At 47.1% G+C, this 24,586-nt stretch overlaps 1 protein-coding gene across 3 annotated transcripts in view; it reads right to left on the bottom strand.

Annotated features, from left to right (window-relative positions):
• Positions 1-8,062: 8,062 nt before the first annotated feature.
• Positions 8,063-24,586, bottom strand: part of MORC2 (MORC family CW-type zinc finger 2) — a 48,926-nt gene continuing 32,402 nt past the window's right edge. For 2 of the 3 annotated variants that reach the window (XM_027730228.2, XM_027730227.2), the window contains exons 13-26: positions 22,206-22,346; positions 21,619-21,773; positions 21,363-21,491; positions 19,981-20,086; positions 14,736-14,868; positions 14,354-14,428; positions 13,872-14,249; positions 13,328-13,468; positions 13,178-13,232; positions 12,261-12,402; positions 11,761-11,952; positions 11,574-11,667; positions 10,243-10,431; positions 8,488-9,353 (exon numbers count right to left, since the gene is read on the bottom strand). In XM_027730228.2, coding sequence (XP_027586029.1) covers positions 9,285-9,353; positions 10,243-10,431; positions 11,574-11,667; positions 11,761-11,952; positions 12,261-12,402; positions 13,178-13,232; positions 13,328-13,468; positions 13,872-14,249; positions 14,354-14,428; positions 14,736-14,868; positions 19,981-20,086; positions 21,363-21,491; positions 21,619-21,773; positions 22,206-22,346 — 1,999 coding nt within the window. In that variant the 3' untranslated portion in view covers positions 8,488-9,284. Of the gene's footprint in view, positions 9,354-10,242; positions 10,432-11,573; positions 11,668-11,760; positions 11,953-12,260; positions 12,403-13,177; positions 13,233-13,327; positions 13,469-13,871; positions 14,250-14,353; positions 14,429-14,735; positions 14,869-19,980; positions 20,087-21,362; positions 21,492-21,618; positions 21,774-22,205; positions 22,347-24,586 lie in introns of all 3 variants that reach the window. The other variant, XM_027730226.2, reaches the window with a different exon arrangement.

A 24,586-nucleotide genomic window follows, 5' to 3' on the forward strand; every position in this document is an offset into this window, starting at 1 on the left:
ATTCCTAGATCGGCTGCAATCTGCTTTAAACAGGCAGGTTGAGCATGATGAAACCAGAGAGATGCTTTGTAGGCAACTGGCTTTTGAGAATGCGAACCCCGACTGTAAAAGAGCTTTGCAGGCCTTTCCTAAAAGGGAGAGCTGTATCATTGCTGAGTTGGTTCAAGCCTGCCAAGGGGTTGGCTCCATGGAACACCAGTCTGCCTCCTTAGCTACAGCCCTAAGCGCCCAGCTAAGAGTACAGGAAGGAGCCAGACCCAAAAGTGGTTGATTTAGGTGTGGTGCCCCTGACCACTTTCAAAAAGATTGCCCAAGGAGACCCTCTGCAGCAGCATCCCACAAGTACTCAAATGGGAGGAGGGGGCCCAAAACCTCCTCGCAGCGGGGAAACTGGGAATGAGGGGCACTGTCGTGCACCCCAGTACAGCAAATAAATGCGACTCACGAGAACAGGCTTATGATTTGTGCTCCTCCACCTCAGCCAGCGCTGGGTTGGATTTATCCAACCGAGAGTCAGTCATCATAACTTCCACAGATGTAGTACTAATCCCTATGGGGCTTTGGGGTTCCTTTAGCCCAGGGGTGCATGCACTACTAATTGGGAGATCTTCAACCAGCAGAATGGGTTTATTTGTGCTACCTGGAGTAATAGACTCTGACTCTCGTAATGAAATTCAAATAATGGTCTGGACCCCTTCACCCCCTTGTTTCATCCCTAAGGGACAAAAAATTGCCCAACTAATCCCCTTCTACAGCACGTCTCCTCCGGGGGAGGGGGTGCGGGGTTCAGGGGCCTTTGGGAGCACAGGCCAGCCACAAATTTACTGGGCAACAGCCATCACATCCACACAGCCGTGCATGACGTGCCAGATTGATGGGCACTGAATTACAGGCTTAGTGGACACAGGAGTCGATGTTACCATCATAAAGGACTCCGACTGGCCACTTAACTGGCCCGCTGTTTGCCCAGCTGCAACCATTCAAGGGGTGGGAGGCACACAGAGGCCCAGACAGAGCGCTCAAATACGCACGGTCTTGAGGCCAGAAGGTCAAATAGCCGGAATAGTTCCCTTTGTTGCTCCCATTGCATGTACATTGTGGGGGCGGGATGTTCTCGGACAGTTCAGCACAGTAATGCAAATTGCTCCTGCAAGCAGCCAGGTTTTCCAATAGGGGCCATTGACCAGCTGTCCCAAGGACCATTTAAACTGGTCTGGAAAAGCGAACAGCCAGTTTGGGTAGATCAGTGGTCCATGAAAAAGGAACGGCTTGTACGCCTAAGAGAGCTTGCAAGGGAGCAGCTTGAAGCAGGTCATATTGTGCCAACAACTAGTCCCTGGAATACTCCTGTGTTTTGCATCCCCAAGAAAAGTGGTCGGTGGAGAATGCTGCAGGACTTACGAGCGGTTAATGCAGTCATAGAGCCTATGGGAGCATTGCAGCCTGGACTTCCCTCACCTGCTATGCTTCCAGTGGGGTGGCCGCTAACGGTAATTGACTTAAAAGAATGCTTTTTTACCATTTTCCTACACCCTGAGGATGCACCAAGGTTTGCCTTTTCCATCCCGGCCTTGAACAATGCACAGCCCATGCAGAGGTATCACTGGGTTGCCCTTCCTCAAGGGATGAAAAATAGCCCGACAATATGTCAGACGGCAGTGGCAAACGCTATTCATCCCATCAGAAGGCGTTTTCCCTCAGCCATCATATACAACTTTATGGATGACATATTAATTATCACAGCAACAGAAAATGAACTGCAAATTGTTGTTACTGCTCTAACCAATGCTGCCCAAGATGCAGGGTTACAGGTTGCTCCAGAGAAAATCCAGCGATCGCAATCCTGGACTTACCTTGGATGGAAAATCACGCAGCAGGAAATTTCTCCACAGACACTGCAGCTCGAGGTAAAAGACAATTTAACTTTACACGAGCTGCAAAAACTTCTGGGAGCCATCAATTGGCTAAGGCCTATTTTGGGCATAGCCACAGAGGAGCTACACCTTCTATTTGAGCTGCTTAAGGGGGACTCAGACCTAACGTCTAGCAGGTCTCTGACTGCAGAGGCAAAGCAGGCGTTAGACACCTGTGCCAAGGCAATAGAAGCCAGGCAAGGCAGAAGGAGAAATCCTGAACTGCAAATCTGCCTTTCCCTCGTACCCAGCAGGTAGCAGCCATTCACAGTTTTGTTTCAGTGGGATCAGACTGAAAAAGATCCACTGAAAATCCTAGAGTGGCTGTTTCTGCCCCACACACCACCTAAAACTGTGTGGACTACTCATGAAATGTTTGCCAAGCTTGTCCTTAAAGGCAGAGGACGGCTACAGGAGCTGGATGGGAGAGATCCTGCAACCATCTACATCCCGGCTACAAAGGACAACCTTGACTGGATGCTAGTCGAGGATGCAGGATTCCAGGCTGCCTTGGCAAGCTTCGACGGTGACATTTCCATTCATTTTCCCAAACACAGACTGTGGGCAGAAATCGGTAATTTACCCCTAAAAGCCACAACCAGATGCAAACATGAACCAGTGAGAGGCCTCACGGTCTTTACAGATGCATCTGGGCGGACCCAAAAAGCTGCAGTGACATGGGTAAACCCTGATACAGGACAATGGGAACGAGAGGTACAGACCATGAACCAGGGTTCCGTAAAGGTTCTGGAACTGGCGGCCATACGTATTGCCTTGGGAAAGTTTTCAGAACAACCTGTTAATATTGTTACAGATTCCCGTTATGCTGCAGGGTTAGTATCCCGTCTCGAACGTTCATTTCTTCAAGATGTTGCTAACCCTCACCTGTTGTTTGAAATGCGTTCTGTATGGTTTCTTGTCAATCACAGAAAGTTTGATTTTTACATCATGCACACAAGATCACACACAGAAATGCCAGGACCAATAGCTGAAGGGAACCGGGAGGCTGACAGGGCGGGTACGTTTAACACCATACCTAGAGTCTTAGAGCAAGCGAAATTGTCTCGTTCATTTTTCCACCGGAACGCACGTTCACTGAAGAGACAGTTTCAAATAACACTCCATCAGGCTCGAGACACAATCATGTCATGCCCAGGCTGTCAGCAAATAACACCCATGCCGTCTCAGGAAGGTGTTAACCCCAGAGGGTTACCGGCAAATGAGATATGGCAGACAGACATCACACACATAGCTGAATTTTGTACATTAAAATACGTACACGTCACAGTTGACAGCCACTCACAATACATAACTGCCACTGCACACACTGGGGAAAAGGCCAAGGATGTAATAAGACACTGGCTCAGTTGTTTTGCGACCCTTGGTGTCCCAAAACAGAAAAAGACTGACAATGGACCAGCTTTCATTTCAGAAAAGCTAAGAAACTTCCTGTCAAATTGGGGAATGTCTCACACCACAGGTATTCCACACTCACCCACTGGACAAGCAATTGTGGAAAGGGCACATTGCACCCTAAAAGATATGTTAACAAAACAGAAAAGGAGGGGAACCGTCTGTAGTCTGCAAGAGTGTCTGTGGAAAGCCACATATGTCATACATTTTTTAAATTGTGATAGTGCTGAAAAAAGCAGGCACGAAAAGCAGCACAGACCTCAAGCTTTCGCCTCCCCCAAACCACCAACCATGATAAGGGATCTGATTTCAGGGCAGTGGACAGGACCGGTGGATCTTGTGACTTGGGGGCGGGACTACGCATGTGCAGCTACAGGAAAGGAGCTGAAATGGATTCCTTCCAGGTGTGTTAGACCCTACCTAGGTACACAACCACAGCAGCAAGAACCAGAGTAACACAGAAGTTATAAAACCAGTTATGTTTCAGCAATAATGTTTACGTTTCAGGTTTACATTTGAGGATGACCAATGTGGCAAAATGCAGAGCTTGTACAAAACCCATGAGTGTGTGTATGATGAATGGAATGGACGGTCGTCAGTGAATGTGTGTGTGAATGAATAAAAGAGCTGTATGACTGGACAAAGCACCTTAAACACCAAACACCTCACAGGAATAACACTACCTCAGCCACATGGTCGCTTTAAGAGAAATTAGTTGTAAGGGGGGTACTTTTGAATTAGATGATCAATGGAGCATAGAGGCGTGAAAAAGAAATCATATTAGGATGTGAAACCAGCTAGAGTATGGTACAATGTAACTTCATGGCACAAGCTAATTGTAAGGTCCATTGTGTTTTTAGCAAGTCAGCTTGATATCTCCTATTATCAGAGCTGAGTTCTTCCTCGGTTTTGCTATGCGTTGCAAGATAGATACATCTACCCTTGAAACACAATGGTAGAGGTCATACACAGGAGTGAGAAAGATGACGATGGGAGGAAGATTATGCGGGCAGGGGTCGCTCGCCCCTTGCCCTACAAGTAGGGCATGCGCAGGCTGTTGCCATTAGGTAACAATTAGGCGGTGTTTGGCTGCCGTTCAGGCATCACCTTATACTACGTACTGGCCCTATGTGGTGTAATGTGGAGCTGATAAAAATGGGGTGTCAGAGCTGCTGAGTCGAGCGATACTCATCCTACCACCGAGCCTGTGTTGCTCCGCGGGGACGCCCGCTAAGCACGGGCACCGACCAGTTGCTGCAGATCCTGGCAGCCCTGGCCCATCTGTGTGGGTAAGCAAAGTTTATTGATAGGAAGCAACCGAGAAAGCAAACTTTTTAATATCCTTTTAGTGTTCCTTTTATTCCCCTTTTATTGTTGAATATTGTTACATAAATAAGTTGTTCATAGTATTTCCCTTTAATTTCCCTTTTTACTAACCAATATCGTGTTAATAGTTATCCATAATATTAACATCCCTTTTTTGGTATCCCTTTAACCCCCTTTTCACTAGTTAATAATGTATTAAATGCTATTTGCAGTATTTGTTTTAATGCCATCCGATAAGGTAGTTATTTTGTATCATTTCTTAGTTTTTAATTCTTTTGCAAAGTTTATTATCATTATTATTCTCACAGTAATTAAAGATATATTGTGTGTTTGAATGTTTCTGGCACTTGTTTTTATTCCAGACGTATCCAAAGGAACTGTTACAGTGCTGCACCGACGACAGGTGAGAGATGGAGGGTCAGGGCTTTTTTTCCTGGCTGGAAAGGCAGCGGTTCATGGGCAGGAGCGCCGTTCCTATATCGGCCATGTGAGCGCCAAAATTCAATATGGACGAAGACTCCTCCCAGACCAAAGGTGCCCGCCCAGAAAGCTCTTGCTGTGCACGTAGTGTCGAGAGTGCTGCAACAATGGCAGGTGAGAGACAGAGGGTCAGGGCTTTTATTCGTGGCTAGAAGGGCAGTCATTGGCGGGTAGAAGCCCGGTTCCTAAACGGGCTGTCCGAGGGCCAAAAGTGAATACGGACGAAGATTCCTCCCAGACCAAAGGTGCCCGCCCAGTAAGCTCTTGCTGTGCACGTAGTGCCGAGAGTGCTGCACCAACGGCAGGGGAGAGACGGAGGGTCAGGGCTTTCATTCCTGTCTGGAAGGGCAGTCGTTTGCGTGGAAGAGAGCCACGCCGCACAGCATTCTGCAGTCCAAGGGCCAAAAGTGAATACGGACGAAGAGCTTATACAAAACCCATGAGTGTGTGTATGATGAATGGAATGATGGCCGTCAGTGAATGTGTGTGTGAATGAATAAAAGAGCTGTTTGACTGGACGAGCACCTTAAACACCAAACACCTCACAGGAATAACACTACCTCAGCCACATGGTCACTTTAGGAGAATTTAGATTGCTGTGTTTACCCTGTTTTTGAAATAAAGGTGAATTTCCCAGTTATTTAAACCCTCAGATTAATAAAGGTTATAAATCTATAGGTAACACACGGTTGGGCTAAGGCCCCTAGGTTAATAAAGTTATTTTTCCAAGTTGCACTACCCCTTAGAAATATTAGACGGTTTTAGAAGATTTACAATAGATGTATAAGTTGTTAAGAAGCCAAAGCGAGCAATGTGCTGGGTCAGTGCGAAGCTATGGTAGTTTATAATGTGTTGTTCTGTTGTTTGCACTGTTGTTTTTTGCACTGTTTTCGACACCATCTTAAATAATGGAGAAGGGGGAGATGTAGGAGGGGTGTCCAGGGGTGCGGGGGAAGCACCCAGGGCGAGGGAGCTCAGGGGACATGCGCCAGAATCTATATTCTCATTGGTTATAAGGTCACATGGTTTTAAGGGATAAAAAGAGCACCAGGTTTGAATAAATTTCTCGTTGGCCACTACCTCAGCTGGGAGCAGGCTCCATTTCTTTATTATATAAAGATCCAACACCACCCCACACAGGGGGCACAGTCATTTTATGTCATGAATGTCCAGAACTCTGAGATCATGAACACATGCAGATGCTGCTAAGAGGGATTTCAGGATTTGAAGGTACAAGTAGATCAAGACTCCCTGGGTCTTGAAGACCAGAAAGACTTTCTGGCAGGGAAGGTTGCTACGCCTTTTGGGCAAGGCAGTGGCAGGAGAGGAGGCTTGAGTGTTCCCCACAACCCTGTTAGATGGCTGAAAGGCAGCAGCACCCAAAGCCCAGCTGGTCTCTGCTATGGACTGCAGGAATTACTTGCAAAAAAAAAAAAAAAAAAAAATTGATCCCGTTGCCATAAAATCAAATCCCAGATCTGATACTGGTGACATGGAATTTCAAGCCTCCACTTAAGGAACAGCGGCAATACACAGTCCTATAAAGATGTGCAGGCAGGACCACATCCCACACACTGGGAGAGGGATCAACTGCCATGAGCTCAGGGTCCTTGTGTCATTCTGCAAGAGAAACTGGGTGAATCCATGTCAGGTGGAGGATCGCTGATAGAGCCCTTGAATTCCAGGGCGGCACTTCAGCAAGGGAAGCAGCATGGACAACTATGGTTCTGCTGTCAGGAGCCCCCCAGGGCTGTATGCTACAGCAGGCAAGACACTGAGGCAAAGTTGGCTTGAAAAAATAGTCACAAGTCCCTCAAGTTCATGTTAAAAAAAGGTCTCTTTATTAACTATAACAATGTCCCCCTTAGTATTTCTGCTGTAAGAAACAGCTGAAAGTGAAGAGGAAGACTGAAAGAAGAGCTGAGGTATTGACAGGCTTAACCACAGCACAGAAGTGTCATGGCAGGGTGGCAGAGAGGTGATAGGTTCTCAATGGCAGCTGGAACAGCCTTTGAAATGTGACAGGGACACCCCTGTGTTATGCCATGGAAGAACACCTGCAGAAGTGTGTGGTGCAGAGCTGTGAGACAACCTCCACTCCTAAGAGCTCTACAAGAAAAGGCCCTGAACAACCTGGTAACAGCTTTGGAATGCATCCAGCTTGGAGATGGCAGTTTGATTCCCTGCTGAAGGCATTCTGATCCTATGGGTTTTAAAGGTGTTACTAAGAACTGATGTTACACACAAGGTTACAAAAACAAAACTGCGATAAAGAGGAGGAGGAGGATTGCGGAGAAGGATTGCCAGGAAGAGTTTGAGAATGAAAAACCTTTTTTATTGGCACTTAAAAATTCTTGGCTTGCTTTTCCTAGCAAAAAACCTTGGAACAAGGTCCAAAATAAATGAAATGCAATAAAAACAAGAGTTAACGCTGGAAATGAGAAGTTATTCAGAACAGAGGGAAAAACCCAGAGTAGCACTTGCCTACCAGGAGTAGAAGTAGGGAATCAAACTGTGCCGGAAGCTCAAGAACTGTGTAAGAGCTGTTAGTCCCATATGGGTGCCCCCTGGGTGTCAGAGATTAAAGCCTGCATATAAGCTCCAGAGAGATTATTTTCATCAGAAGCACCAGTCTGCCACTACAACTAACAAACCTCCAGTATGCATGAGGAAGTGGAGACCAGCAGAGCCTGCTTCTCCGGCTAAGGAACACTGCCTCTCTGTGATGAAGGGTGTACAGGGACAGGGGGATGTTCCTTACCTTCATATACTGTAGGATGTTGGTCCCAGATTCCAGATGGAAGCAGTAGTCAGTTTCACTGTGCTGTGACCAAGCACCTGGAATTCAGATAATGCGCAAAAGCCTTCCCTCTCCTGCGGTGTGTAGAACTTGGGACATCTTCAGAACTAAAAACAATTAGTGCTAATGATTTTCTGTGCAACAGACATTTAATTTGAAAGAGTTTTTTGCAAAACATCTGTTATACATCCAGATGCCAAGTGAACCCCAAAGGTCCATTCCACCTGACCCCCCTGATGGTGGGCAGCTCTTGCTCACGCCATGTACCTCCAACCACCTGGCTGGCAGGGGGACTCGTTTCTGAGTGAGAGTCCATAGCCACCTTGTCCTAGCAGGCCTGAGAAGCTGCTGACCAGCTGGCAAACTCAGACCGAGTCCCCTTGGCCACAAGTGGCCTGCTAGGAGCTGGCTGCAGCCAGAGGGCAAAGGACAGGTGTTTTCCTTGCTGCTGGCACTGGGCCAGATGCCATTCAATGGTGTAGGGCTCTGAAGGCTCCAAATTCCAGCACTTTAATAATTACCCAGAAGTGTAAGTTGATCAAAGCAACACACACCTGAGGAGGTGACAACAGAACAGGGGTCACTTTATTGTCAGGTGGTCGAGTTCTTCTGATGCGATGTTGCAATTATGTCTCAAAGAAATAGGTGACTGCAAGCAGAGAACCTGAACTCCAGTGTTCTCCCTTTGATGCTCACAGCCCACCATGATGGCCCAGGAGGCCCAGGATCCTCAGCCTCTTGGCTGTCAGCATGGTGGCAGTTCCACTTGCTTATGGTGACCTCCTGTTCAGGAATGTGCCAGCGCCAATCCCCCCGATCTACTGAGGTTCCATCCCCTCCACTCATGTTCATACAGGGACATTTCCTTTCAACAGCTCAAATTCATGGCTTGGCTTTCTGTAGCCCAAGTTGAGTATCTTCCACATCTAAGTCCTGACCTTCTCTGCCAGAACTCAAGGTTTATTTTTTAGTTTGCTGCCAGGTTCTTACTGCAGACAACCTGCTAGGCAGGATGCTCTGGGCTCCCAGGTTTAAATGCAAGAAGGGTACTCACACTTTTACATCACTAAAAAACTGCAGCAACCCACCCATCGTATCAGGCACAGTTCCTATTTCTTTTAAAAATAAATATTTATAAACAAAAGAAGAGAACTACAATGTTGAAAATTTTCCTGTCAACAGCACAAATGCTTTTCATGTACAGTCACAGGAACAAGTTGCACACCAACAGGAGCACTGTTTAAAAACCCTCTTCTGTCATCAGCTGCCCCAGGTCAACCCTGCAGGAAGCCACATCTCCCACTGCAGCAGCCAGCTCCTCTGCACTTCTCCAGGACTCGTACTAGGGCTGCTCAGTCTCCTTTCATGATCAAGTCCTCGATATATGCATCCAGTTCATCATCTGTATTAATATCAATGTCCTGAAACAAGAAATATCAGTGAGAAGTGAATCTTGAAGAAGAGTGCAAGAATGAAGAACCCAGAGCAGCTCAGCATCCTCTTCAATGTGTGGTCTGCTCAGTCTCTATGCTGCAACCTCCAGCACCCATCAGCTGCTGACAGCTGTGGTGAGAGCACCCCCAGCTTTCCCTGTCAGCACCTGACAGACAACATCTGGAAACCCATCAGCACCTGAGGCTCAAACAATGCACTCAAAAGTGATGGATTTACTGTGCGGATCTGGGTCAAGTTAGGTTTGGTTGGGATTTTTTAGCTTTAACACATTTTCCTAACAGGGAACAACTGCTTCCAGCTGTTTTCAGTAGCTTCTCCATTGGTTGATCCTAATTTTATTTAAGTAGTTTTTTAACTTAAAGTTTAATTATTTAAGGGTTTTACTTAAATATATTTTTGCTATTTTAATTAAATATTTAATAGCATAATTAATAAATCGGTTTCACCATAAGATTTTTTTGTATTATTTGCTTAAAAGTTTGCATTTCTGTAAGGGGTTCAGGATCTGCCCAAGAATGGGGCAAAAATTCCCTGCCAAGCACTGCCTGTGCCTGGGGAAATTCTGCAGTAGAATGCAGAGAACAAACAGAACTTGTGCAGTATGTACATGCCATGACAAATCATCCTGTGAGAATTAATACTCAATGGGACCCCAAGGGCCTGGATCCCAAGAGTGGGCAGGGACAGCAGCTGTGCACTTGTCTGCTATTGATGGGCTGAGTCCACGTTGCTCCCAGCTGAGGAAGAGCTGGAGCCCAGTAAGATGTTGGATTGAAACACCTGGAATGCCCAGAAGGGGTTGGGCCGGGTGGCTACTCTGGGGCAGCTCAGGGTTTGCCTCTCTTCCTCACCCACCTCCTGCACTTTCTGCAGAAGGGCCATGATGTTAGTCCTCAGTTTCTGTAGTTTCTCCTCTGTTTCCCTCAGCTTCCTCTCCGAGTTCCGGAGGTTTTCCTCACAGGCTTTGGCCCGGGCATCAGCACGTGTCTGATATGAATTGCACAGGTTCTGCAGACCCGCCTCATATTGCTTGAAATATTCTTTCTGCAGCAGACAAAACACAACAGATGACACGTTAAGAGAAAGCACCGAGCATCGCAAAACCAGCAGCACTCACAGGCTTGTAGAAGAACCAAACTCCCGGCCCCTGTGACCAAATCTTCCCCACAGCATGCCTCTGCATGCCCTGCCCACGCCCACATTTGTATCTGATTTGCCTACTGCAGCCAGCACGAAACTCTAAGGGGTTTTCACATTCTTCCAGTATCAGGACTGCCCCCAAAGGTGCCTGAATTTAGATTAAGGGTGCAACGTCTTTTAAAAAGCCTGAACTCACAGGTATGCTGCAGCAAGACTTGACAGCCCCTGTATACTCTGAGTGTCCTTGGTACAGATCACCCAGACAACACAGCCTGTCACTGTGAGGTAGGAACACCTGCACTCGCCAAATACCCCAGACATGACCTAGGTATACTGTGGAAGCAGTGGGAGTGGTAACTCCAGCAGATGCCTGAGTTAACAGAGAGAAGAGGAGGAGACGAGACAAACTGCCAATACACACACTGCGGGCATGGGAGTACCAAACAGAACTGGCTTTGGTCATCTGCAGGTGGTTTTTGTCATGTACAGGTGCCTCTTGGAAAGGTCTCCCTTGTTGGTATGTCAGAGAAGGGAGAAGTCAGAGAGGCCAGTTCCCTTGCTCTGCATTCCAGCCAGCACTGGATCTCCCAGTACCAGCTCACAGACACTGGTGGAAGCTCAGCCCCACCTGTTCTGCACCCAGATAAATGGAGGCCATGTTCTCTTCCATTTTTAAGATTGCCTCCCCCTAAGTTATAAGGCTGGGAGCAAAAACTACAGATATGTCTGCATCCTGCTTCTACAAACCTCTAACCTGGCCTCTCTTTTTTAAAAAGTTTAACAGTGATAGATAAGAATTTGGGATAGTAGTAGCCAACAGCATTTCCACATAGATGTACGGTAACTAGAAATATCCTCAGACAACTGTCACAAGACTCAGGGCATCTCTCAGAGCTCTCATTCTTTTCCTCAGCTATGTCAGTTTGCCGAGGATCCAAGTCACCTTTTCAAGTGTGCTCTTGCATCAACAGTATGCACATTTGCCATAAGAATGGAATACATATGGGAAACCCCCAAACTTATGTTCCTAGAAGTAGCGGACTTACCAAGGGAAATGACAACAACCCTTCCGAGCTCATGGAACTCAGCTCATTCTTGGAGACTGGAAAATTTGGAGGCAAGAAGTACCGCAAACAATTCCTGTGCAGGAAAGAAAAACAAAGCCAGAACTGGGAGTTAACCAGGCTGAAGCAATCAGACTGCAGAGCTCCCAAGGGTCTGCAGTGAACCCACCGAAGGATCTGGACTAGAAGGTCAACTGTTTCTTGGCTGCTGCTGGGACCAGTGGTGTCGGGCTCGATTCTGATGCAGTCTGAGGTAGAAGGTTCAGCCACAACCACCTCCTCTTCCTGCTGTGTGTCTGGAGCCTGGTACTCAGGAGAGGGAGGCTTCATCAGCCTCACATCCTCACTGCCTTTCTCTACCCTGAGAAAAAGTATTAAGGGAATGTCAGGAATCTTCTACATTGGACACATCTAAAACACCATTAATAGCCTAATCAGAACCTGTACCCAAGTGTCACTCAGACCTCTAGACAAACAGCAGCTGCCTCCATGGCATAACTGATGGAGTCTGTCACGCCCATTCGTTATGAAGCCACTGCACTGTCCTGAGCTCACATGCTCCCTGACATGACAGCAACATATTTGTCTTCAGCATCTACAGCAGTAAAGCAGGCCCTTCTTCCCAAAAGCAAAACAAGCCTCCAAAATCCAGTAGCTCGAGATAGTTACCAGCGATCCCGTGGTGTGGTGTCTGTAGGGACATAATCAAACTTCACCTTCCACCGGATCGCATGTCTGCCCCTTTCCACAGCTGTGACACGGCCTGTGAACCACTCCTTGTTCACACGCACCTCCACATGCAGCCCCTTATCTGTGAGGAGGAAGCAAAGGTGTTCGCAAACCTTCGGTTGCTGGAAAGCACATTCTGTAGGAGCTCTTGAGATTCAGGCACCTCAGTGGGGAGCACACCTGAACCTGTGACAATGCCCTCAAATAGTACAGACACCATCAAAACACAAAAGGCACACAGCTCAGCTCTTGCTGAGAAACATTAAGATGCATGAAAATGACCTGGCTTTCCAGACAGAAGGTTTCTCCTGTACTCCAGGTTGTTTGACATGGGCTTTCCAGGCTCGTGAAGGCCTCTAGGACAATTTGCCCCATGTCCCTAGTTTCCAGACAGCTCCTTGGAAGCATGCTGAAGAGATGCCCTTCTCTGGCAGAAGGTGCAGTACCACACTGGCTATCACCTTTTTTGGGGTGTCCCAGCCCCTCTTCTCTCACAGCAGTGCAGCAGGTCTGGATACAGTCCTGAGCACTTGCCAGCTGGTACGGCTCCATGATCCACTCAGGAAGGGTGAACATGTCATCAGTTATACCCCACAGCCCAGTCCCACACCTGTCAGCATGATGCAGCCCTTGACCACAGAGCCTCCCATGCCACAATTGCCTCTGGTCTAATCAAAGGGTTCCCAGCCAAAATGTTTCATGCAAGTTAGAGTCATCTCAGGGTCTGGGATTCAAATTTACACTATTTCTTATTCAAAAAGCTCATTACTGAAATCACACGTTTAACTGACGAGTCTAGTTCTGCAAGTTCTTTTCTATGTCAGATACCAGCAGCAGCCCAATGGCTCATTTCTCACCTTTCTGAGCTTTCTTCAGTTCCACCAGCTCTTCCTCTCCAGCACTGTCTGTGAGCTGGGAGCAGAGAGAGAGCTCACATTAGCTGCCTCCCATCAAGATTATAAACACCTGACAAATACCTTCTACTGGGGAAAGCAGCACACTCTCACCTCCACTACCACCTCATTGGAATCCTTCTCTTCTTTCACTGCCGCAAATTTTCCTCGTTTTGTCCTCTCCTTTTTGTGCTCCCCCTCCTCCTCAGACCCATCCTCTGGGATGTTCAAGGTCCTCTTCCGAGTGCTGGAGGCCTTTAGGAAGCAAACAAGCTCTAGCTGTTAATTCCACCCTGCTATTAACCAAAAACCTTCTTTCAGTCAAGTTAAAAAAAAAAAAAGAAAAAACACCCAACATCCAGTATTTAATTTGGAAGTTGATCAGCTTTTCTGAAAGGTTTTAGAGGTGCTACGTGATCGTGCAAATGCTCACCCCACCACTTCACATTCTTTTTTTTCTAAAGAAACAATCTGGCCTAACAGGAGAGAGATGAAACAAGTCTTCTTGAGGGGTGTAAATGGCACCCTAACCCCAGAGTAAAGTAAAAGTTATCTTGTCTTGCGCAGGGCCCACAGTGCACATCTCATGGGACAGAGCAGACAGGCTGAGCAGGACAGTGGGTGAGGAACTGAGGGGTTTTATCCTGTTGATTCTCACCTGTGAGCATTTGCCAGAGGCAGATTTCTTTACTGCTGGCACCTTGGCAGCTTTTGGACTGGGTGTCTCACGTGGGCTTTTAGGGCTCTGCAGGCCAGCAGAGAGGGACTTTGTGGTTGTACCTGGTTTGGTAAGAGTTTTTAAAGTGCTGTTAGACTTCCCAGATATCACAGTGTTCTGGTGTGTCCTGGAAGTGCTGGCCTCCTCTGTGAAGAGCGTGCTGGCCAGCTTGGAAGAGCTGGTATTTGGACAATCTGAAGAGCTCTTTTTCAGCTGACTGCTGGACTTGGGAGGAGGTGAAGATCCTGGTGGTCTGCTGGGAGCGTTCTTGATTACATCAGGCAAAGGAGGAGATCGGGGGCGCTGAGGTCGGGTGTGCTGGAATAAATGTGGGTACAGAGAGAGGAAGGGTGGCAGAGTGAGGAACTGCTGTTCAGAGCAGCTAAGGAAGCACGAAAGAGTAAAAGCAGTATGCCATTTACCTCTCCTAAAGGTCGTGCAGTCACTTCCAGAGGCAGTTTCTTCAAGTCAGCTTGAGATCGAATTGGAGTGGTTTTCTATTTTAAAAAAATAAATCAGAAAGGTCATCTTTACAAGCTGCCAGGCAGTGCCTGAACCCAGCCCAACAGTCTTCCAGGTTAAAACCAACGATTATAAGAAAGTGTGTTCTGTGTCCTTCAAGAGACAGATGTCACTCCCGTTTTCCCATCAGAAAATGAAATGCAAGCTTAGATGCTCGTTTTCTGTTATTAAAACAAACCGTGCCCCATGAAGGAACACAGATGGCATCAGACTCAGGAGCATCTCTTTGCACTAGGAGGTCCCTCAAACCCGCTCTGCTTAGCTGGAGACCTCCAGACTCACCTGCAGAGCTTCCAGTTTTTCCTGCTGCTGGCGGATTTTCTCTGTCAGTTGTTTCTGCTTTTCCTCATGTGATTTTGAGTCTTTTTTCAGAGTTCCCAGTGGTACCTTCTGTTTCTGCTCTGCAGCCTCACATCTAGCATGGAGGGAAGGCCAGACGAGATCAGCAAGGATGGCAGAACCTGTGCCATTCTCACACAGGATTGCCCCAACATCCCATCCCAAATGCAGCAGGAAAACCACTTTCCTTTCTGCAGTAGCCACAATCGCAAAAGCAGTGGTTTTCTTCTTGGGAAACAGATATGATTTAAGGAGCAAAGGCATAGTTGTTAATAAAATGCATTTATGCTGGGAATCACCAATTCAGAGCCCAGGAACAGCTGTGACTGTTTCTGTACTGCATCTGTACTCCAGACTTTTCCAGCAATTTTCCTTCCTATCAGCTTATTATGTATTCATATCAGTTCCTCTTTTTACAGACTTCCTTTCCCTTCAGAAAGGAAAGCACAGTACTAGTAACCCATGACTAAGACATCATTCCCACAAGTCTTCCAGCAGCAGATGCCCTCTGGCTTGCCACCCTAGGCCACACCGTTTCCTTTGCAATATCCTGTAGCTATTTGCTTTTCCCATCCTGTTCAGCCCATGGCCTACAAAACAGCGGTGAGTATCCTACTCCCCCAGGTCCTCTCAGGTGCAGAATCCTGGAAGAGTCCTTGCGAGAGGAGGAAAACACAGGTAGGAAATACTCTCTCAAGTGGACTGGCATCACCTTTAAAGTGCTGGCTGAGCAGCTGTCCCTCAGGAGCACTGCCAGAGGAGAAGGAGGGGACTGAGCAGTGCCCAGGTCATCTCCTGTCATCAAATGGAGTCATGGACAGACACACCAGGATCAGCCCGGGTGGGGCAAGGTCACGCAGGGATCGTGCGAGCCAGGAAAGCGGCAGCACCGAGACGGCCCCTGTACAACACAAGAGATCCAGCAGATCCCACACTGAGTCTGAGCCAAGTTGCCAACCTGCAGGTGTGAACCTTACAGGTAAAAGGAGGACAGTGCTCTCACTGTAGATCACTCAGAGCTCCAAGATGATGAGGAGAGATGATTTCATCAAGATCTCTGATCCTGAACCTGCCAACTGATGCGATATCTCCCAGTCTGCCAGATACACACTGGGATCAGCTTTGGAACACAAGCAGCAGTTTCTCCATCAGCCTCTGAAGCACTGCTGGGGCATTTTCCATGGAGTAGTTTTCATGTGTCATCACTGAAAAATGACTGTCTGACACCAGAGCTGCAGTTTCCAAAGATAAAGCTGAACAAGTGGCACCGTACACAGGTTTCCCAGTGGAGAAATGCATCTCCCAGCCTGTGGCATTGCCTGAGGCTGGAAGCATTGCCAAGTTGTTTCTTACAGCACACAAAAGAATGAAAGCACCATTAGTTCTTGGACGGGAAAAATTCAGACAACTCACAGCATTCAAACCCACAGATTATATCACTGGAGGCAGCAAGTCAGAACAAAGGAATTATCTTGGTAGTCAGAATGGCCAGGAACTCAGGACCCAGACTCTGGTGGTGCTCAAGGAGCTCTGAGACACAGAGTCATCTTCAGCTGGTGCTTCAGCCACCAGTTCAAAATACCATTTAGGACCCAAGTGGATGTCAGCTAGGAGAAGAGAGGCAAGCAAGCCTGGCACTGCAGTGTGAACAGGCACGCTGCCTTTCCTGTGACAAAGTGAACAATGGTGGCACCTAGTGCTGACCCCAGCACAGACTGTGGCACGGGCAGGGGTGATTGCTTCACATGACAGAGACCGAGGAAGGGCATTCAGCCCCCATGATCTGGGATAACATACCACCAGCAGCCACTGAGGTGTAGGTGGACAAATCAGAAGGCTGGGGAACAGCTCAGTGCCAACAGCAGCCACTGTGCCAAAGCAGCAAAAACCACCATGTGGTCTCTGATGCCAGGAGAGTCTCAACACCAGCTCTGACACTGCTTCATTTTTGATTTGGCTGAATGACACTCTGCACAGACCCTCATGGCACACAAGCTTGAGGACCTCACCCATGGTGGCTGTGCTTCTCAAATCCTGTTATCCTTCAGACACTACAAATACCAGAAGTAGTCAGAACGCAGAGGTGAAGGTGTTCAAACTCTCTGCAAAAGGACATGGCAGGAAAAATCAGGCAGTGCAGCACTTGGAACTGGTCCCAGCTAAAAGCCAGATGAGTGCTGGAGCAACTTCTGCTGAAAATCTTCTGCCTCGTGTAAAGGACACAACTGCACTTGTTGCTGGAAAGTACACAAGAGCCTACTCAATCCAAAAATGTTCTGGAGTTATTTATTCTCCAAGAGTAAGACTCCTGAGATCCCTTCTGAAGCTGAAATGACCAGAAGTTTGGATCACCTGTGTCAAGTGCCTCATCTGTCCTTTCCCAGCTCCCTGCATGGAGGATATGGGATGGTACAACATGCACTGCAGACACTCAGGCTCACTCCAAAAAACATCCCAACATCCATCTCACATGAAATGCAGCCAAACCCCCCACCCACTGAATTTTCATGGTATTGTAAACACAAAATTTAAACACTTTCATGAGTAAATCAAGTTCCTGGTAGGTGACATGATAAAAACCCTGTCTGCACACAGAGGGAAGAGCACAAAGGCAGGTGGGGGGATCTGAATAACACCCTTCCATGGCTACTCCCAGGCCATTCCAGGAGCCACCAGCCCATCTAGGGTCCATTTCCACAAGCCCAGAGGCCCAAGGCAGTCTAGGGGATGCAAATTGGGTTTTCTGGGAATTGGGGAATGCAAATCTGTTCAGCAGAACAGATACTCCATTTGGGCTACTGCCCGGGCTGTCCCAGGGCAGCCTCAGCTCCAGTGTCCAATCAGTGGGAGCAGTCCTCTGAAACATCTTCTGGACCAATGGGAGGAACCAAAAGCAGGGAAAGAAAGGGACTGAGATGATTTGGGGAAGAACAAACATGGGAAAACAAAGAAATAATAGACTAAAACCGACCAGTTGTAAATAAACCATCAGCTGGTCAGGACACCTCTGTAACCTTATGTCTCCTCTTTTCCTGGGTGAGGGGCTCCATTCCACGTATGCACCTGTGTAGAGTGGTGCGAGTGCCACCAGCTGCAGTGACTACTGGCATGTGCACAAACATGAGTCACAGCAAACGCTGGGCCAGAGGAGCCAGCCAGGAGGTGACCTGGGAGCAGGGGGAGGGGGTGTCTAAGGGTGACCTGCAGGAGCCGACTACCGGAGGGACCAGGGAGTCCTGCCTGATAGAGATGGGTATGGGGCCGTAGGCAGAGCTGTGGGTGTCTCTAGGCAAGAAGCTTGTGGGAAGAGCAAGGATCTCCATCTGATCAGGATGGAAGGACGCTCAAGGTGAGACACTGGGAGGTTTGTAGTGTGTATGTTACGTGTAACCACAGGAGATCTGTACCCCTCGCTCCCTGGAACTGCAGGCTGCAGGGCCCATCTATGCCAGTGCAAATTATCAGAGAGACAGAGGCCAGATATGGACATGAGTATTTCCACTAGTGGTCCTTCATCATGACCAACCAAGAGGGAAAAGGATGAGGCTGCTGGTGCAGTCTGTGTGAGTGCTGAGAGCGCCCACCTGTGCTGATCTGCGGGGCTGGATGTACATGTCTGTGTACATACATGGTCTGTCTATGTTTGCATGTGTGTGTACCAGCAACACCTTCCCAGCTTTGCTACTGCTTCCACCTGAAAGGCTGGATATGTGGCAGCCCCTCCTCAGGCTCCAGGCTCAGCCCTGCCCCAGTAGTTTGGCCAGAAACAACCTTGGCACAGCCACACTCCTCAGAGCTCCACAGCAGGACACACACACATGGAGCAACAGGGAAGTCAGAATATGTATTCTTCCAATGGCAGGCGCCAAAAGGAAGAAGCCAGGAAATCAGTACTGTTAAATAGAAACATCAATACTCTGTAGCCTTTTCAGCCACAGATGTTAAAATTTTTATTCCAATTAAAAGCTACCACCTGGATTCATCCCCTTTATCATTAAGCCCTGAGCCAAGGCATCTGAATTTCAGAAGAGCAGCTTCCCTCCTTAACACAGACAAGAATGGGCTTCCAGCAGTGTTGCTCTCCACAGAGAAGCAGCCTGGAGCAATCATTTTCCTCACTCAAATTATGAGATTCTATCTATGTTTTATAACTGTAAAAGTCATCGCTGGGAAGTGCTGCTCCCTCAAGCATGTAAAATGTCCCCCCTGGGCTCACCTCAACCCAGTGCAGTTGCTGCAGTTTGGTGTCTGATGGGTGGGAGCTGTAGGAGCAATAAAGACAACTGCAAAGCCCCCCTGAAGATGTGTCACTCCCCGCCTTCACCATGACAATTCTCCGACTGCCATCTATGCTGCCTATGGCAAAATTAACATGATCTAAGGCTACAGTAGTATTTCCAGTGCCAGTGCAGAAAAGCCACAAAGGATCCAAATTTCACCAAATCACTGGCTGAGGCTGGAGGCAGCTCTGGGGTCCCTCTGATCCCACCCCCTGCTCAGGCAGGGCCACCCAGAGCCAGGGGCCCAGGACCATGTCTCAGAATATCTCCAAGGATGGAGAGCGCACACTTTTCCTGGGCAACCTGGGCCAGGGCTTGGTCACCTTCACAGGGGAAAAAAGTGTTTCTGACATGCAGAGGGAGTCTCCTGTGTTCCGTTTTGTGCCCATGGCCACTGGTCCTGCCACTGGGCACTAGTGGAAGAGCCAGGCTCTGTCCTCTTTGCAACCTGCCTTCAGGTGTTGGTATACATTGATGAGAGCTCCCTGAGCCTGATCGGCTCCAGGATGGACAGTGCACACTGCTGCCGGGGTTGTTCCTCCTCAGGGACAGGACTTCGCATTCTCCCGGTTGAACCTCAGGAGGTTCCTGTTGGCCCATTTCTCCAGCCTGTGCAGGTCCCTCTGGATGAATTCGTGACCTCCTGATTTGTGAGCTGCTCCTCCCAGTTTGATGTCATCTGTCACTTGCCGAGGGTGCCCTCTGCAATTTGCACATCACACAAATGTCCACCAACATTCAGCTCTACACATCATCACTGCCTTTTCACAGGCTGTGAGCACAGTTTAAAGGTACCGAATTACTGCCAATCCCTCCAACTATTGTCAAAGACCAGATGACCAGAAAAAAGCTCCAAATGTACAGGCAAGACACACTGCAGAAAAGTCTTAATATTAACTGATCCTTACCTGTCTTGTTCAGGATCAGGGTTCATGGAGCACACCCAGCTATCAGGGTAGTTCTTCTCCACAGAGCTTAGCTGGAACGGGAGAGTCCGCCACTTCAGACATACATCTGTCACACAGACACTTTGCAAATTAGAAATACACAGTCTGATATACAACCTCATTTTTTCCCCCAGCCCATTCAAAGCCCAAGTACAACACCAAAGTGTATGCAACAATAAGATTAGTGGCCAAAAAAAGTGAGACAGTCGCAGGATACAGAGTCAATTCTTGCTTCATGCTCACAAAATGCTTGGATGAAACCCTCAAAGACATCCCTAACAAGAATGCAATGAAGCCTGGCATCAACTGATACCAGAGGACCTCACACTCCTGCTGCAACAATGGCATGTACAAATCAGTCAGAACAGCCAATCCTGACATGATGGCTCAGCCCAGCAATCAGGCTGTCTCCTACCGATACCAACACAACAAAAGTCAGAGATTTATCCACTAAAAGAAAAAAAAAAATTATAATAATTATTACAGTTTTGATGAACCAGGAACACTTTGAGACTATTGCTGGCCTACCAGGAAACCAACAGCTTCACAAAATCAAGTTTTGCCAGGAAAATCCAAATGTCCTTAAATCAGGCTCTGCAAGGATGTCAACACGGGAGGACAAGAAGAATGAGAGTAAAGCCCCTCCTCTTTGGTAGGAACTTTGAAAGGCCTGAGAAAATCATCGAAGTAGAAGAACCTAACAAAATAATTCCACAAGAATGGCCTCCCATTCTTTTCTTACATCCTCATCCCCAAGTCCTGGGGAGAAAATAAGGGAGTTTGGTGTCCCTCTACCAGGAGACAAAGTGATAGTGTTGAGCTCTCCCTAACCCTGGCAAGGGCTTACCCAGAGCTGTTTAGAGGTGCAAAGAAGAGAGCTTGCATTAAATTCCAAGGAAACTGTAAAATGTTCCCTTTGTGCTCACACCCAGTACTGATCAGCAGGTTAGTGCATTAGGGTGCAAATTACTTGGCCATTTCCCATTGCCTGTGGGGAAGTTTCAGATTTTACTCTGCTGCTGGGATGGGTGGCTTTGGTCAGTTCCAGTTCATACGAGATTTCTGAGCCCACTCTCAACACTGCTACTGGCCACACCTGCCCCACTCTGTCAGGGGATCTGAAGAACATCACAGTTTGTGAACTGTGCAGGAAAGGAGCCTTATGCCAGGATGTTACAGTGTACCATCGTGTGCAGACAGAGGCAACTCACAGAGAAGACAAGCCCTAAGAGGGGATAACGATAATGAAGCTCATCTCAAATGTCCTACGCATTTAGCTGCTCCCCAGCTGCAGCCAGGAGTGCCCCTCCTTCCCCAGGGAGGAGCAGCCAGATCAGACGCACCGCACTGAATCGTGGTGGGGATCTCCATGGCTCTCCGGCGCTTGTAGCGTAGTTCACTAGACGGAGGCTGGTTCCAGTTTGCTGATAAATAACCAAATTCATCCCAGAACTTGATGATACCTCTCTGGGCTGGAAAACAAACCACATCCTGCTCAGTACGGAGCCATTATCACAAAATCACCACCTGCACTCTGGGCTGCCCTCCAGACACCCAAGTTTCTCCTTCCACCCCCTGGTAATCATGAAGCTTCATTACCTATAGCAACATCCTTCCAATACTGAGCCAAATGCTCTCCCATGGCCTTCAGCAAGTGTCGATACTCTTTGGCATCAGCGAAATCTTGTTTATTATGGGTTGGCTCCAGAACCAAATAGGGCACATCGACCACACCTACCACTCCTCCACATGCCCTAGAAGAGGAACACACAGTCACAAACATTAAACTGCCAGGTTTGCAACCTGAGCCATCATACAAAAAGTAAGGTGGGCTCAAATATTTGTATTTGCTGTCAAGACCTATTTTCCCTGCCCCTAGAATGAGGCACTATTGGTATCAGCACTCATCAGTGCCACACGCCAGCATTGAGCCCAAGCACCTCATACTGCTGCAGGGATGACCAAAATCCATGTAGAGAACTCAATACCAAGAAACCGGGGAAATATTAAGCAGTATTAAACATAATTTATTTGTCAGAATGCAAACTGAAGGCTGACAAAATGAGCAGGCCTCATGCTTGTGAAGAATGATTAACGCATAACTTAGGTTATTGCACAACCTAAGTTAGATGTAGAAATGTGCCAGGCTTAAGTAAAAAGACTGCAGAAAAATCTGCAAGACTCACATGCCGCCCTCCAGCTGCGGGCCCACCTTCTCATACATCTTGATCAGCCGACTACAGTTATAAATGAACATGCCGTCCAGCTCACGCTGCTCAATGTTCACCCCAAAGATAAAATTCAGCTCTTTGGGTTCCTTCAGTGCCCTGGAAGGGAACGAAACAGAGCCTCAGAGATGCTGAAAATAAAGCATATTATATACTGGTGTTAGAGAGAGGGTATGGAAATCTGGCATCCTTGAGCATTAAATTAATCCTGTAATCTCCTATTTCTGAAAAATACAAAGCAGTTGTTGAATGGGCATTACAACTGAACATGAACAAAATACAAAAACTTTGCAATACAGACACTATTTTAGGATGGACAGATAATTATTCATTTGCTTGTTTTCTCCTTCAGAACAGATTCTGGATTTTACTTCAGATGTGCTTGTTCAAAAAACGACAGTGAACTAGTTTCATGAGAGTGTTGTTTGGTACAGACTGGTCCTTACCAATGCTATTTTGGTTTGTATTTTCCAGATGCAGATCCCTGTCTAGATAAACCATGAAAATTCAGATTTTGATACAAAACTGTAGTCTTGATTTTCAAATTCTGGAAAGTTCGCCTAATTCCAAGTTTTGAAAGGCTGTTCCTTAAGCTGGAAAGCTGGAGGATACAACGCACAGTCCAAACAGACCTTTTTTTTCTTTCATGCCAGGATATCAATTTGCATGATTTCTCCTTTATCTATGCAGTGGATGACTCCAACAAAAGTTGGCCTCAAATATGTTTGTGAGCTCATAGGGATTTCCGAATCTGAACTTTGGTTACCGGAAGTTCTGTCTCCAGCGAGGCAGAAAGCCTTGAGATTGATCTCTTTGTGCTATAAATCAAACAAAATCCCTGTGTCTCACAAACAGAACTACTGCTCTTTACCAGATTAAATTAATCAGGTTCCACAGTTTCCCTGAAATCCACGCAGAGGATTTTTCATAAGGAGGATCCTCAGCTTCAGGCTGAAGGTATCCTCAAATGCAAGGTCCAAACCTGTAATTACTTCAAGGCAGAGCCTATACCACAGTCCTGCCCACCTCTCTCAATTTTGACCTCACTTATATCCCCCCTTCCACTCTCATAAAGTCCTTAGCACTTATGTGCTTTATCCCACTCAGAAATTTGACTTCTGCTTCAGTGGTTAGTTGAAGATAGCGGAATTCTTTAAAATGTTCTGCTGTCTACTAATATCAGATATTAGGAGGACCTGAGCTGTGCATGCTCGAGCCCTGCTCTGTGATCACCTGCATATATGAGATGTAAGTCTGTCTTAATGGTGAAACACCTCAGAACAAATCCCCAAAATAGACTGAATTCATATTCATTTTTTGTTTAAGGCCATCCTCCCCCACACAGATGTAACAGCACCCTGTGTTACACCTTCCTTTAAAACAGGTGACTATAATACTTTTCTAGGAAAACATCTGTAATAGCAATTTTCAGTACTTTTAAATCTAAACTTTTGCCAATAGGGGTTTTCAACACTGCCAACTGCTGGGCTGGAATGTGACCCTTTGGTCCCAGCTCATCAAGGTGGACAACTGTGATTCAAGAGCAGGAGGAGGTGTGGCAAAACACCCATCCCAGGGATTCATTTTCTTTTTATAACTTCTGGAAAAGGATGCAGAGCCTTACATTTCAAGTAATACCATGCACTCCCCCACAAAATAGGAAGGGCATCTCCTCATTTTTATCACAGAGGACGGGAAGTCAAATTATTATCCAAACCATAGAAAATTAAGTGGTGGTTCAAAAGCCAGGGATTTCATTACTAAGAATTTAGTACCTGTCCTATCATTTGGACTTATAACCTGATCTTATGCAGGCTTTGGAAAACAGAAAGCACTTCTTTCATTGATGCACTCAGCACCAGAGAAACAGCAGAAAACTGTCCTAGGACATCCTCTGTAACTCAGGAGTTTTCCAAAAGGTTCATACAGAAGGTTTCCTATTATACACATTTTTCAGGAATTTCTTCTGTTTTCTGGATGAAGTAAAAGGTTGTGGAAAAGCCTGACCTTCTGAACTGTCTCCGATCACCCGTGATGAATGCAGGGACACAGGGAAAACCATGTGCCTGCCCAGAGCTTTTTTTGAGGGTCAGCTTATTAATAGGAAAAAGTATTTTGCCCATGGGCACAAGGGGCAGGAGACCACTCACAAAATTTTCCTTGGCGCACTAACGTCACCAAACTCAAGAATTAAAGGACAAACTGTACATGGAAAAGTACGTGGAAGCTGAACAAAATAGTTTCTCCCATGAGTTTCTACATCCTTCAGATCTCAGCCCTAGCACTTTTAAATTAAAGCTGTATTTATTTCTTTCCTTTTAGCATTTTAAGATGCATTA

Source organism: Pipra filicauda, unplaced genomic scaffold, assembly GCF_003945595.2.
Source record: "Pipra filicauda isolate LSUMZ 115617 unplaced genomic scaffold, ASM394559v2 scaffold272_size1030459_pilon, whole genome shotgun sequence".
Taxonomy (NCBI): domain Eukaryota; kingdom Metazoa; phylum Chordata; class Aves; order Passeriformes; family Pipridae; genus Pipra; species Pipra filicauda.